Raw genomic sequence first — 15291 nt, 5'->3', positions numbered from 1 at the left:
AAATCATTGGGTTCAAGTATGTACTTTATTTTATATGACTTACTGTTTTAATTATTTACTTAGTTCACTTTATTAAATATATGACTTAATGTTTTAATTATTTTTATCAGGTAAACATGAAAGGGGGGTTTTTGTTGCCACCATTAGATTGGAAGAAGTTTCGTTGTCCAGCAGCAACGTCTTGGATGTTAGGATTTGCAGGACGTCTACAACATTGACAATTACTTATGCCTATATTAGCCTGAATATGTAATCAAAATATGAATATTATATTATGTCATCCAGTTTTAATTCATATGTCTCATGATCACATAATTGATAAGAAATTAAACATAACTCTGAAAGTTAATACATAAATCAATGTGAACGAGAAATATGCAAAGCTTCAAATAAATCAGCAAACTACGGGTCATCCTCTTCAGCATTAACTTGTCTGAGATAACAATGAATCAATGTAGAAACGCGAGCCCAATTAGGATCATATGGTCCTGCTTCGTAAACAGGAACGAACACCTCTCTTAGCTCATCACGATGGGGCGGCACCAAACGAGGATGCGAAACACAATAATATCACTCCAAGTATCCATAATCTATATCAGATGGAGTGGTGGCCAATATTGTCGGACATATCACAACAACAGTGCTCTGATGATAACTAATCCACTCAATATCAATATCATTAGTCATCATACAATCAGGAGGTAGGGCTGGAACATACTGCCTATATCCGAACTGACGTGTACATCTGTCAGGAAAGCATGGACAACTATGTCACCTCATTTCATACACCCCCTGTACAAACATAACTCATCAAACTGACGTCATACTCTATGATCCTCGAATGGATGCCATATGGCATCGGTAGGTGTCAGCTCGTCCAAAATAGGTCGCAAGTCATCCACCTTCAGGACTCCTTGCTTATAGGACTATCTCATCGCTCGAGGAAGACCAAAATTATCAGTTGGTTTCCAATTCTCTCCTCTTTTTCCAACTGTTGGAAAGTACTCGTAAATCCAACACCGTTACAATATAAAAACATAATAAACAAAATAAATTAAATTAATATACTATACAAAAGTAATTAACATATAATAAACAAAATTAAATTAAATATCTGTAGGAGAATGGGATATCCACCGAGCTGCTTGCAACTGAATATGGAAGCATCTCCGAGATATATGTAAATGGTAACCAATACAGTTGCTCCCTAACTATATCCCGAACATCTCTCTAAGTCTGTAAATAGTAAGAGGTATCGTGCCTTGACAAGCGTAAAGGTCTTGTCGGCAAAAACTATGGAACCCACCAACATCAACAAATACGCTCTAGTATGCCCAGCTAGAAGCAACTTTATGCGCTATGAATAAATCGTATAACCACTCCAACTTATAGTAAAAATTCCTGCAGCTACAAACATGTGTTTGTGCCCCACTATGTGACACTCCTAAGTAATCAACAACAAGTTCAAAAACAACCTCTTCAGTGACATCTTGAGGGCTCCAGAACACCCCCCTGATGGGAAGTAAAGTAGACAAGAGACGTCATCCAGAGTAATGTTCATCTCACCAAACGACATGTGAAATGAAGATGTCTCTAGATGTTATCTCTCCACAAATGAGGATACCATGTTTATGTCTATCTTTGTCAAGCTGGTTCTCTGAAGTGAAGACAATCCAGACATAGAAACCCAACTCTCCATTTGTTGTGGAAGAGCTTGTGGAACCCTCGATGTCAGCTTAAGCCCGTATCCAACAACCTTCAACTCTTTCTTCAGACCTTTTTCCTAAAAACAATTAAAACACATATTATAAAACACAATATAAAATATTCAAATATTATTCAATATCAAATATACGTCGTTTACTTACTCACCGAACCATAAATGTCGAACAACATGATGTTCGTACTTTACCAAAAGAGACTTATCGTACGATCCTTCGGGAAAGCCAATCGGTTTTGCTGGGGATGTAGATGTGCCTTGTCCTAAACTATGATCTAGAATTCTACCGTCATTGCCTCGTCTTCGAGCCAATATAAAAAAACAACGCAATGTAACATTTCTTAAAAGAGTTCCTGTGTGAAAATCTGAAACACTTTTAAAAAGACTTCCGGTAAAAATAATGCAAAATCGAAAGTCTTTTAAGAAGAGTTCCGGTTCAAAGTTTGAAAACCGAAAGTCTTTTAAGAAGAGTTTTGGTTCAACGTTTGAAAACTGGAGCGAACTGGAACACTTATTAAATGTGTTCCAGTATGTTAATTGTGAATCGGAAGACTTACTCTATGAGTTTCGATTTACAACAACGAATGTGATGTTCCGGAAATCTTGAAGCGAAAGTGAAGTAAAAAATAGAAATTTCATAAATATAGCTTATTTATATGAGAACATTTTGGTCCAAATAGTTATAATGTAGGGGTAGAGGGATAATTGATCGGGGTATGGGATAAAATTTTCTATAGAGTATTATAGTACTCGTTCTCATACATGCAATTTGAAAAAAATCCCATACTTGAACTTATATCCACATGGGAATTAAAAACGTTTGTACCCGTACTCGTATTCTATGAATGTCTAAGTACTCATACTCAAACCCGTTTACCCGCATTTTTAATAAAAAAATAATCAATCAACTATAATTTATCACGTCATTTTTAATTTTTAACAACATTAAAAAAGTTCAAGGATGTTATAGTTGAGTTAAAAAATAAACAAACATTTATATTAAAATACATATAAGTTAAATAGTGATATATATAATAAAATTGATAAATTATCATGTGCATATAATAATAAAAATAAGAATATATAAATATATATTGTACAGATATAGGACGACGTGTGTATTAAGGTATCCGTATCCACACTCATATTCATTTATATTATTGGGTAATTGTTTGTGTCCATACTAATCCTCATTTTGTGAATTTTTATTTTATTTATTATAAATAATTTTTGTGAATATCCACCAAAGATGAAGATATAAAGATTGAACAAAACTTTACCATTAGACCACACTATATCAAATTGATGGAGTGAGTTTTTTTTTACAAACAAAATATATATTACATAATATTTCCTATTTTTATTAACTTTTAACATTTTTTTTCTCATTTTTTTCCTCTATATAGTATGTATATTACTTTCTAATTATTATATTTCAAAGTAATATAATATAGCTATCAATTAATAAGAATCAATAATCAATAAATATAATTTTATATTACAATACTACTACTCTTAAATAGATGACCCTCTTAAAGAATTTGTTTATTTTTTTATAAGACCTATTTTAAATTTTCATCAGCATTAATTCGTATTTATCAAAATACTTCATTTGCAATAAATATTATCATGAAAATATAAAATAATTTATATAAAAATTAAATCAATTTTAAATAAAGATTTTTGTAAATATGTGATGTCTCTCATTTGTTTGAGTGGGTATGAATCCTCTCATTTATAAAGTGTTCAACCTTTACTTTTCCAAATAATATGGGATTTAGGAGTCACATTTGTTTCTCAATCCAACTCATACTTATTTTTTAACAATGTGATGGAATGAAATGATATTTAATCATATTCCATTTATTTGAATTTGTAAATAATAAATAAAACAATAGAACATGATGAAATTCATTCCGTAACTAATTCGCTCTCTTCCAATCCCTCAAATTATAAAAGATATACAAATAATAAAATAAAATCTCTATTTATTTAGCTCTTAATTCCATGATATACCATTTCGCACGATCAATCTAAAACAGATTACAGAGCCTTGGATAAAATTTGGATTTAAACTGTCGCCTTGGGTAAATTTTGGATTTAAACTGTCTATGAATGAGTTGTTACCATGGCCGGATTGATCACTGATGCATATTTTAAAACACTGTTTATGTGATATAATAATCCAACAAGATATATGGTAAGTTATTTCTTTATATCTCAGTATTATAGAAAAATAAAATTATGTGAGTCACATGGTATCAATCACAAGCTATTTTTGTTTTCTTTTCTCTCTTTTATATCCTTCATCTCTCCTCCCTCCCTTTGTTTTATGCAGGAAAGGATCCAAAGGGGTGTGACAATGCTATGCAGTATACACTAATGACCTACTCATTTCCCCATTACACATTTATCTTCAAGCTTGAGAGGATCCTGTTCCATTTTTCTCCAATTCTCTTTGTTTCGCCCTCTCCATCTTTCTTTTACGCCATTCCTCCAAAGCTGATAACCACAAGCATCAAAGCATAATCAAAACAATTAGAACAAATGGTTTTTATATTAGCCTTAGACTAGAATTAATCCATGTCGGATCAGCTTAATTCTAACATCTTTATAATGTTTGCTGAATATTAGAATAACTGTTGAAAAGAGTGTTTGGAGTACTCCTCGTAGGGCAGTGATGAGCATGCACGCTTTTTGTGTTTGTTGCTTGTGTTAGCAACATAAAAGATAGTTATGATTAATAAAGGTTTATAGGGTGAAAAGAGGAATACCTTTCAAGCTGGAAGCATCATTCACGGAACGGAAATCCTTTAACCTTTTAGACAGATCAACTGCAGCTGTTTGCTTAGTGTCTTTCTTCTGGGCTGTTTCTGGTTTGGTGTAGCCTTCCTGCTCAATTTCTTTCACCTGAGGGAGAACACACTCAGATTTACACAAAAAATGCATTCCAAAATACTAGAATTATGTGCCTTCTAACTCAACCCCACAAAATAGACCTGTAAGGCGACGGCCACTGGTTATAAATATTATTTTGACCGTATTATTGTCCAATATATAACTCTCAACACTCCCCCTCGCACCCAATGAAATTTGGAGTGCGGCCCAAGTGGTCAAGTAATAGGTTCAACGGACCTAATATCAGCCAATAATTAAGATTTGACTTAACTCAACCCTACCAATCCAATGTGGGACTCTCAACAATGTTCGATCCACATGACCAAAAGCTGCAGAATACAGATCTACATTTTCTATCCCTCTTATAAGACTATTTTCAGGAAAAGGTTACAGATTTTAGCAAATTCAGATATATGATGTCAGTGAACTGCAAGGTACTGTCAAAGGTTACAGGTTTGTGTGTAAATAATTTTTATAATTACCTCCAAGTTTTTCAACTAGAGAATGAACTGAAACCCACAAAAAAGTTTAAGGTCTCTTCCAAAACTTGTCAAATTAATCATCATTTGCAGAAAAATGTATGAACTACTTCCAACAAAATCTATTTTTCCTCTCTAAGTTAAGCTTCTGGCATTTTGGCTAGCATTCATGTATAACAAACAACATGCTCATAATTAATATAGTGAACAACAAAACAGTTTGAAGCTCACTCTTTTTATTAGCTCCACCGGTAGCATGGCAAGACGGATTTCTTCAGATTCCTTAATGTAAATGAGTTGAGCTGCAATTTAAATCAAAACATATCAGAAGCACGTTTAACAAATACTTTAGAGTATATTAGTCTATTCCAACTCGAAGCATTTCATAAGTAGAATCAGTGTCAATTATGAAATGCCAATACAGTCCAATGCTCAAAAAAAGAAAGTTTTCATTCTTCTGCCTGTGAATTTAATGAATGTTTTGTGATGAAAATGAACTCTAGATCCTATACATAACAGATAGAGCCTTTGAGATAAATGGCTCCTCGACATGGTATCGAAGCCTCTTTAACCAAGCATGCTATCAGTTAAATACATGTTGCCTCCATTTCCCACCCTTCAAGAAGATATATGAGAGACAAGGATTGGAGAAGATTGTACCTACAAGCAAAGTGTATTTGCTTGCAGCACATAAAAAGAATCTAACAAAAATGTTTTGTTACATCTTTTGTAAGATACAATTGTTTTCTTACCATCCTTATGATTGTTCCTTAATCTTATTTTTGTAGTAGCATTATGGTCTGATCTCGGATTTGGATCCTCTCATGCTATTCTCTCACATTTTCTCTTGTCACGAGAGTGGAATGGTAGGCACAAAAAATAGTTATAGTACAATCCGACCTTGCGACCGACTAATCATCCCACCGCCCACTTGCGGAAGCCCATTTAAAGCCAAAGCAAAACTCTGTGTGGACTAGCCCAATCGATCATCTCAAACCTGAGACTTTGAGATGATCGACTGGGATGGCAGAGTGCCAAAAATATGCCATTTTAAGCTGCCATTTCTATCTTAAAACGACATGGCGCCGCCAAAGAATCTGCCATTATTTCTGTAAGGAACATCAAATCTATGTGTGCCTTCCTCTCTAGCAACACAAAAGTATCCACATTCAATATATCACTTCAATTGTTCAAACTTCATCAATTAGGTTAAGGACCATTTGCCAATTATTAACTATCAAAATTCATCTGAATTTAACATCATCCATACATTAATTAAACATCCAATCCAACTCAAATTCAAAACCCCAATGTCTAAGAAGAACCACCAAATACAAAAAATCACCAATATATCAAACAATAAATAAAGTCAAAATCAAAAGACCTAACAAATTCAAACCCCTTTACCCCACAATCTAACCCCTAAAAAAGAAAAACCATAATCGATTTCAACAAATAGGATAGAAAATCTGGAAATTAAATTGGAGAGGAGGGAGAGAAGAAGGCTAGCCTGAGTTATAATTTGCAGTGGAGAGTTTAGTGCGGGTGTAGGGTGAAGTGAAAAAATCATGAAGCAAGAAGATAGCAGTGATTATGTTGAGGAAGCAGACGAGAATGGTTGCGCTCTTGAAAGAGAATCTAAGCTTCCACCATTGTTGCACCTCCATTTTTTACATAAGATTGAAACGAAGCGTTGAAGTTTAGTTGATTGATTCTTACTATCTATCTTCTTTATGGCAACTAAATGCCCATTTCTACAACTGTAATTTAATTGTAATTTAAGTGAACTTATAAACATATAGTATTTTATTTAACTTATATAAAAAGTTAAATAAATATTAATAAATCATTTTAAGTTAGTTCATCTAATAGTTGAACATTAGTGTAGACATCAAAATGTAAAAGTGTATCTTGAATTTCATAACATCTCAAATCTTAAAAGGTGAATTTTAATTATTAAACATCTTAGAAAAAGAAGTTTAAACATTAAACTTATAATTAGCAAACATCACTCTCCATTCTTTCTTCAACCTTAGTTTTTTCTTTTTTAGGTCAATCTTTAGGTCAATCTTTTTTTTTAAATATCCATATAGAAATAGGTTACTGACCTAAGTAAACCTAATACAACAAAAGTATTTATATCATTTGGATGCGACTAACTCTCTATGAGATAATTTTATAGTTTTCCAAGGTAAAAGGGGCACTGATCAATTCGAAACAAAAATAAATAGAAATAGAGTTTTAATAAACGGAATCAATGGACCATATTCTTATCCAATCTGAGTTTTACTCACGTCTCGAATGAATTCAAGGACATATTCAAAGAAATTCTGACTAGACGTGAGAATAGTTTGCGGATTTCTAACAACTAGAATGATTGAAATTAATAAGATAGCAATTACAACCCAAGAGCTAATAAGGACTTGAACATGCACTTGAAAATCCCTTATTTGCTAATAGAAATGTTGACCTACTTCCACGGCAGATATATCATAGAATCTGTTTAATGTGTTGATGTAACATAATAGAACATTCATATTGCCCTTCCCTCTAAAGTTAAAAAAATATATATAACTTGAAAGAGAATTATTTTGATTCAACAATTTTCTTATTTTACTTTGATTTTCTATTTTAACTACGAATCACAAAATATTTCTTTTTACACAATTTTGTAATGCTATAACAACCAATTCCAAAAATCTATGACCGCCTAATCAAACCTAAAAATGGTTTTATCTTATTATTAATCAAGAATTTTGTATATAGCTAGAACGACCCTCAAGAATTGCAAAAACTAATTTGTTAAGAATTAATCGGATGGAAGCTATAGCATCATCATTAGTCGGAATCAAAATATCTGCAAGATCTGGGTCACAATTTGTATCGATTAAACAAATCGTTGGAATTTGCAAAGTGATACATTCTTGAAGAGTCGTATATTCTTTTTGCTGATCAATGATTATTACAATATCAGGTAACCCTGTCATGTATTTTATGTCGCCTAAATATGTTTCGAAATGAGATAATTGTCTCTTCAACATAGCGGCATCTCTTTTTGGAAGAGAGTTCAGTTTCCCCGTCTTTTGCTCCATTCTCAAGTCCCTGAACTTACCAAGTCTCGTTTATGTAATATACCAATTCGTTAACATGCCTCAGAGCCATTTTTTATTAACATAATGACATCGAGCTCTTATTGCAGCCCGTGTTATTAAATCGACTGTTTTTTTTGTACCAACAATTAAAAATTGTCTCTTCATCCACTAAAAATGAGTAATTTTAAGATCATTTTTTGATCAAAAATCACCCTTTTAAATTTTAAATTTTAAATTCTTTTTCCTTTCTTGTTCATTTAAACAAGTGATTTCACATATATTTTTAGGTTTGTTCTTCGTGATTTTGTCGTCTTAGTGCAACATTGTGTTGGTCGTCGTCTTATTGCAATGTTATTTTGTTTTCCCGTCTTTGTGCGGTATTTGTTCGGTTCAGATTGACATATTGGTTTCAATTCAGTGCATATTCAATCAATGACTTTGACGTTCGAACATTTCAATTTTGTCATATTTGTAGACTTTGTCACATTTGGAGATATTTTTCGTTATATTCTATTAGTGTGGGTGTTATGAGTTTGTTTGCAGATTCATTCTTTTCAATTTATAGCGATTTTGAATTTATTTTATTCAATATATTCTATCAATTTGAGTTAATGAATGTCGTTTTTAGTATATAAAAAATTAACTACTTAACCAAAAAATAAAATACAACTAAAAATATAAAATTGAATTTTTTTTTATAATCATTTTAATTTGAAACAATTTTATTTTTGTTGAATTGTAATTTCTTGTGTCGAAGCATGTTGTTTGACAGAACAAGAAAGTGTCGAATATCCTAATGTGTTGAGTTGTATTAGTGTGTCAAAGTGTCGAAGCATGTTGTTTTACACAGGATTTCGACTTAGGCCTAATTTTAGTAGTGTTAACTATTTTGGCCTTTTATAATTTTGGGCTTTGACTTAGAGTGTGAGCTAATATAAACCTATAAATAGAGTGAGTAACCCCTATTTTTGTAATAGAGAAGTCATAACGTTGTATTCACAGAATTTTGCAGTTGCAAAGTGAATAAAGAAGTTTTCCATAGGTTGTGGACAGAGGAAAAACTTTGTAGAAAATATTCTTCTTCTCCAACGTTCTTTTCTTTCCTTCTCAATTGTTTTTTTCTTTTTAATGTCATTGCGTGATTGATAATAATCTTGTTCATCAAGATTGATTGAAATTTTCCATAGGTTGTGGTGGATTTCCAACATCCGGTATCAAGAGCTATGGTTTTAGCGATTTGTGGGAAGAAAATCATCATGGCAATAAATCATCCAAACAGGCATTTTCCAGCAAATCCTCCGATTCTCAAGAACAACAATTATGAGAATCGGTACAAGCAGATAAAGGTTGTGTTCTGTTATCAAGATCTTTGGGATCTCGTGAAGGAAGGAGTAACAACGCTTGCAGAAAACGTGATGGATCAAGAAAAGGTTGCACATAAATAATTGAAGAAGAAAGATTATAAAACTCTCTGTATAATCCATCAATGTGTTGATTCATATAACTTTGAAAAGATTAGTCATGTAGATTCAGCAAAAGAAGCATGGGAAACTCTGGAGAAGTCGTTTGGAGGCGGGGAGAAGGTGAAAGAGGTGAGATTACAAACTCACAAAAGGACGTATGAATTGCTTCACAAAATGTCATTGCGTGATTGATAATAATCTTGTTCATCAAGATTGATTGAAATTTTCCATAGGTTGTGGTGGATTTCCAACATCAGGTATCAAGGGCTCCGGTTTTAGCGATTTGTAGGAAGAAAATCATCATAGCAATGAATCATCCAAACGGGCATTTTCCAGCAAATCCTCTGATTCTCAAGAACAACAATTATGAGAATCGGTGCAAGCAGATAAAGGTTGTGTTCTGTTATCAAGATCTTTGGGATCTCGTGAAGGAAGGAGTAACAACGCTTGCAGAAAACGTGATGGATCAAGAAAGAGTTGCACATAAATAATTGAAGAAGAAAGATTACAAAACTCTCTGTATAATCCATCAATGTGTTGATTCATATAACTTTGAAAAGATTAGTCATGTAGATTCAACGAAAGAAGCATGGGAAATTCAAGATAAGTCGTTTGGAGGAGGGGAGAAGGTGAAAGAGGTGAGATTACAAACTCACAAAAGGACGTATGAATTGCTTCAGATGGAAGATAATGAAAGCATAATTGATTTCTTCACTAAGGTTATAAAACTGGTGAATCAAATCAAGGTATGTGAAGAAATGTTAAAATCAAGATTTGTTGTTGGAAAGATCTTGAAGTCGTTGGCTCCAAAGTTCGACCACGTGGTAGTAGCCATAAAAGAGTCGAAGGATTTGTCAAAACTGAGAATGGAAGAGCTTCAAGGGACGTTTGAATCTCATGAACAAAGAATGACTGAAAGAGCTGCAGGAAAGTCGAAGAGTGATATGGCTTTGCAAGCGCATTCAGCAAAAGAAAGGAAAGGCAAAGGAAGTTGGAATAGCAACAAATGCAGAGGAGGCTACAACAATTTGACTAGTCAAAATCAGCAAGAAGGAAACTGGTCGAGTTAGAGAAAACCATAGAACCAAGGAAACCAAAGAGGTGGTGTTGTAGGTAGAGGAAGAGGTGGTGGTCAAAATTCAGACAAGAGTCACATTCAGTGTTACAATTGTCAGAAGCATGGTCACTATTCTAGTGATTGTCTAGAAAAGCAGAAGAATCAAGAAACTTATGCAAAGCTGGCGAAACATGAAGAAGAAGAGATGTTATTGATGGTTACTACGAGAGATGAAGAGAGATTCAAGGACCAATGGTACTTGGACTCAGGATGCTCATCACACATGTCTGGAAGGAAATATTGGTTTGTCAACATAAAGCCCTCAATGAAGAACATGGTAAAATTTGCAAATGACAACACTCTAGCAGTTGAAGGTGTTGTTCTGATTATGAGGAAAGATGGAAAGAGGTAAGTAATTTCAAATGTGTTGTACATACCAGGCATGAATGTATATGGAATTATAGACTGGGCCATCTCAATTTCAAAGACATCAGAAATTTGAAGAGAAAAAATATGGTTTCAGGATTACCAGAAATCGACATTCCAAATGAAATGTGTGAATAATGTGTGCAGGTGAAGCATCATAAGAACAACTTCAGTAAGGATGCAGGAAGTAGGTCGAAGGCAATTCTTGAAGTCATATACTATAATGTATATGGTCATATCCAGGTGGACTCAATTGGAGGTAACAAATACTTTGTTACATTCATAGATGATTTCAGTTGAAAACTATGGACTTACTTGATCAAGAAGAAAAGTGAAGTGATCGAGATATTTACCAAGTTTAAATCTATGATCGAAAGATAAAGCAGTCGAAAGATCAAGTTTCCGAGGACTGATGGTGGTGGAGAATATATGTCGAAAGACTTCGATGCATTATGTGTGAAAGAAGGGATTGTGCATGAGGTGGTGTCACCCTACACTCCACGGAAGAATGGAGTCGTAGAAATGAAGAATATAACCATCATGAATATGGTGATAAGCATGTTGAAAGGCAAGCATCTGCCTAAAAAATTATGGGGATAAGCTGTGTCGACTGCAACATATATCCTGAACAAATGTTCGATGAAGAAGGTAGAAGGAATCACGCCAGAAGAATGTTGGTATGGTGTCAAGCCTAGCTTGAGTTATCTGAAGGTGTTTTGATTTATAGCACATAGACATGTGCCAGATCAGCTGAGAAGAAAACTTGATGACAAGTCGAGACAGATGATCCTGATAGGATATCATTCGATTGGAAGATACAAGTTGTTCGACCTAGTGAACAAGCAGGTGGTGGTCAACAGGGACATGATCATAGATGAGCTTAAGGAATGGGATTGGATTGAGAATGTTAAGAAGGATTCAGTGAGAATCTTATATGACGAACTAGATAGTGACATCGAAAGAGAAGTTTGACAAGAAGTCGGAGGTGAAGCAGGCCCAAGCATACCTCAAAGAATAAGACACATGCCTGGAAGGTTGCAAGAATGTGTGATTACATCAGATGATATGGTCAATGAAGAAGGTGGGCTAGTACACTATGTTTTCTACGTAGATGTCGAGCCAGTCAATGCAGTTGAAGCATTGAAAGACTCAAAGTGCGTGAAAGCAATGAACAAAGAACCAAAGTCAATTAAAGTCAACAACACTTGGTCACTTGTCGGATTGCCCCAATACAAGAAGGCAATCGATGTGAAACGGGTATACAAGGTGAAGTTGAATCCCAAAGGAGAAGTGACTCGACACAAGGCGGGACTTATGGCGAAAGGATTTCTTCAGAAAGAAGGAATCGACTTCGACGAAGTTTTTGCACCTGTTGATAGGATCGAAGCAATCAGGTTGGTTGTTGGTCAAGCAAACATGAAAAACTAGCAAATGTGTCAGATGGATGTGAAATGTGAATTCCTAAATGGCCCCTTAGAAGAAAAAGTTTATGTTGCACAACCAACTGGGTTTGTGAAACAAGGTGAAGAAAGAAAGGTGTATAGGCTGCATAAAGCCCTGTACGGACTTAAACAAGCTCCGGGAGCTTGGAATAAGAAGATAGATGGCTTCCTAAGGGAGAAGGAATTTGTAAAGTGGAAAATTGAACATGGAGTATATGTAAGAAGAAGCAAAAGTGAATTGCTTATACTATGTCTCTATGTCGATGACTTGTTGATAACAGGTAGTTGCAAGAAAGAGATCGAAGACTTCAAAGGTGATCTCAACAAGGAATTTGAAATGTCAGATTTGTGTGACATTTCATATTTCCTTGGTATCGAATTCTACAAGAGTAGTAGAGGTTTGATGATGCATCAAAGAAGGTGTGCAGGCGAAATACTCAAGAGATTTGAGATGCAAGATTGCAACCCAACTTTGACTCCATCTGAGCCCATATTACAACTGTTGAAAGATTCAGATGAAGATGATGTCGACCCAACCCAATATAGAAGACTTATTGTATCACTTTGATACCTTTGTCACACAAGGCCTGACTCAGCATATAGTGTAGGTATGGTGAGTAGATTTATGCAGAAGCCAATGTATCACATCTAAAAGCGATGAAGAGGATACTAAGGTATATGAAAGGAACTCTCGACTATGACATTTTGTTTCCTGCAGATGATGAAGGAAAAAATGTACACTAGTGGGATACACCGACTCAAGTTGGCGTAGTGATGTTGAGGATCGAAAATCCACAGCTGGTTATGTGTTCATGCTAGGTGATGCACCGGTTGCTTGGAGTTCGAGAAAAGAACCAGTAATGGCATTATTGTCGTGTGAAGCAGAATACAAGTTGCTTCCCTTTGTGCATGTCAAGCAACATGGATGGTGAATCTGGTCAAAGAGATAACAGTAAAGAGTCATGGAGCAATTACCATGAAGATCGACAACATGTCGGCTATCAATCTGGTGAAGAATCCAATGGCACATGGTCGAAGAAAGCACATCGAAATGAGGTAGCATTGTCTTCGAGAGTAGGTAGCAGATGAGAAGATGAATGTGGAATACTGCAGAACTGAGAATCAGATTACAGACATCATGACAAGGGAGTGCATGTCAAAGTGTTCAGAAGACTAATAGCTATGATGAATGTAGATAGCTTAGACATAATTAATTAGGTGATGTGTTGAATTTTAATTCCTTGTGTCGAAGCAGGTTGCTCAACAAAACAAGAAAGTGTCAAATCACCTAGTGTGTTAAGTTGTATTAGTGTGTCTAAGTGTCGAAGCATGTTGTTTTACACGGGATTTTGACTTAGGCCTATTTTTAGTAGTGGTAGCTATTTTGGGCTTTTATAGTTTTGGATTTTAGATTAGAGAGCAAACTAACCTAAATCTATAAATAGAGGGAGTAACCTCTATTCTTGTCATAGAGAAGTCATAACATTGTATTCACATAATTTTGCAGTTGCAAAGTGAATAAAGAAATTTTCCACAGGTTGTGGGCAGAGAGAAAACTCTGCAGAATTTTTTTTTCTCCAATGTTCTTTTCTTTCATTCTTAGTTATTATTTTCTTTTCACTATCATTGCGTGATTGATAACAATTTTGTTCATCAAGATTGATTGAAATTCTCCATAGATTGTGGTGGATTTCCAACAATTTTTTATTAAAAAAAACTACTATACTCTGCGTACAACTTTAGAGATTAGTTTTTCCAGATAAAAAGACTAATATTTAACATTATTTGAGTTGTAAAAGTATCAAATTAATACTAATATTATATAAATATATTATTGTTGTCGGGTGCAACTCTGAGTGGTTAAAGTCCCACATTACTTATGAATGAGTGAAATGTTGGATTTATGAGAGATGATTCATTTACCTAACATCTTAAGGTCCTGGGTTGAGATGTGGCGTCTCTCTCTTGTGGTCCTGGAGGATTAGTCTCATTGGTGCTCCCGACTCTCCCGGACTCCCCAATAATAATATCAGAGCCGTAGTTCGGGTTTTAGAGGAGCGGGAGTTGGATTCGGTGTTGGATCCTGTTATAGAATGTGAGAGATTCACACTTGTGGGAGAGAATGTTGGGTGCAAGTGTGAGTGGTTAAAGTCTCATATTATCTATGATTTGGTGAAATACCTTAAGATTTTGGATAGAAATGTGACGTCTTCCTCTCTTGTGGTCATGAAACATTAGTCTCATTGATGTTTTCGACTCTTCCCAACCGTCGTGAAGAATGGTAAAACTAAACATAATTACTTAAGCATAATATTAATATATATATATATATATATATATATATATATATATATATATATATATATATATATATATATATATATATATATATATATATATATATATTATCAACTAGGATTGATATTATATTAAATAAAGTATAATATTGATTATAGATCGATGCAGCAAATAGTTTTTAGAGAGGTGAATATTCTTTTGTCAAATAATTTAATAATTAAAATCCTAACTCTTTAAAAATGAGTAGAATATCATATGTTCGAATGTGTTCGAACTTATGTCTCTATATCTAATATTCTTACTCAAAATTAAATTGATTTAACAGTATTAAAAAATAATATTTATTATAAATAAAAGAGATTTAAGGCAGAGAAGTGAATGCAAAGTCCCAGAAAAAATATTGTCAACTTTCTATA

General features: G+C 34.0%; 1 protein-coding gene and 1 pseudogene across 1 annotated transcript; both read right to left on the bottom strand.

The window, feature by feature from the left end:
* Window positions 1-3916: 3916 nt before the first annotated feature.
* LOC127094535 (uncharacterized) lies at window positions 3917-6882 on the bottom strand. Its single transcript, XM_051033359.1, has 4 exons — window positions 6608-6882; window positions 5329-5399; window positions 4495-4630; window positions 3917-4222 (listed from the first exon to the last, which is right to left on the bottom strand). The coding sequence occupies exons 1-4, from the start codon at window positions 6762-6764 to the stop codon at window positions 4137-4139; spliced, it is 450 nt and encodes a 149-aa protein (XP_050889316.1). The 5' UTR covers window positions 6765-6882; the 3' UTR covers window positions 3917-4136.
* A 962-nt stretch (window positions 6883-7844) lies between these two features.
* On the bottom strand, window positions 7845-8354 carry LOC127093672 (30S ribosomal protein S2, chloroplastic-like; annotated as a pseudogene).
* Between the last annotated feature and the right edge of the window lie 6937 nt (window positions 8355-15291).

Source organism: Lathyrus oleraceus, chromosome 6 (genome assembly GCF_024323335.1).
Source record: "Lathyrus oleraceus cultivar Zhongwan6 chromosome 6, CAAS_Psat_ZW6_1.0, whole genome shotgun sequence".
Classification (NCBI taxonomy): domain Eukaryota; kingdom Viridiplantae; phylum Streptophyta; class Magnoliopsida; order Fabales; family Fabaceae; genus Lathyrus; species Lathyrus oleraceus.
Note: the sequence above shows the minus strand (reverse complement) of the source record. Positions and strands in the feature narration are given on the sequence as shown.

Excerpts from the sequence above, each read along its gene's own strand:
- LOC127094535 (XM_051033359.1), bottom strand. The coding sequence starts at position 6,764 with ATGGAGGTGCAACAATGGTGGAAGCTTAGATTCTCTTTCAAGAGCGCA. Across the intron at positions 5,400-6,607 it reads CACTGCAAATTATAACTCAG|CTCAACTCATTTACATTAAG; the intron begins GCTAGCCTTCTT and ends TTTAAATTGCAG. Across the intron at positions 4,631-5,328 it reads CGGTGGAGCTAATAAAAAGA|GTGAAAGAAATTGAGCAGGA; the intron begins GTGAGCTTCAAA and ends GTTCTCCCTCAG.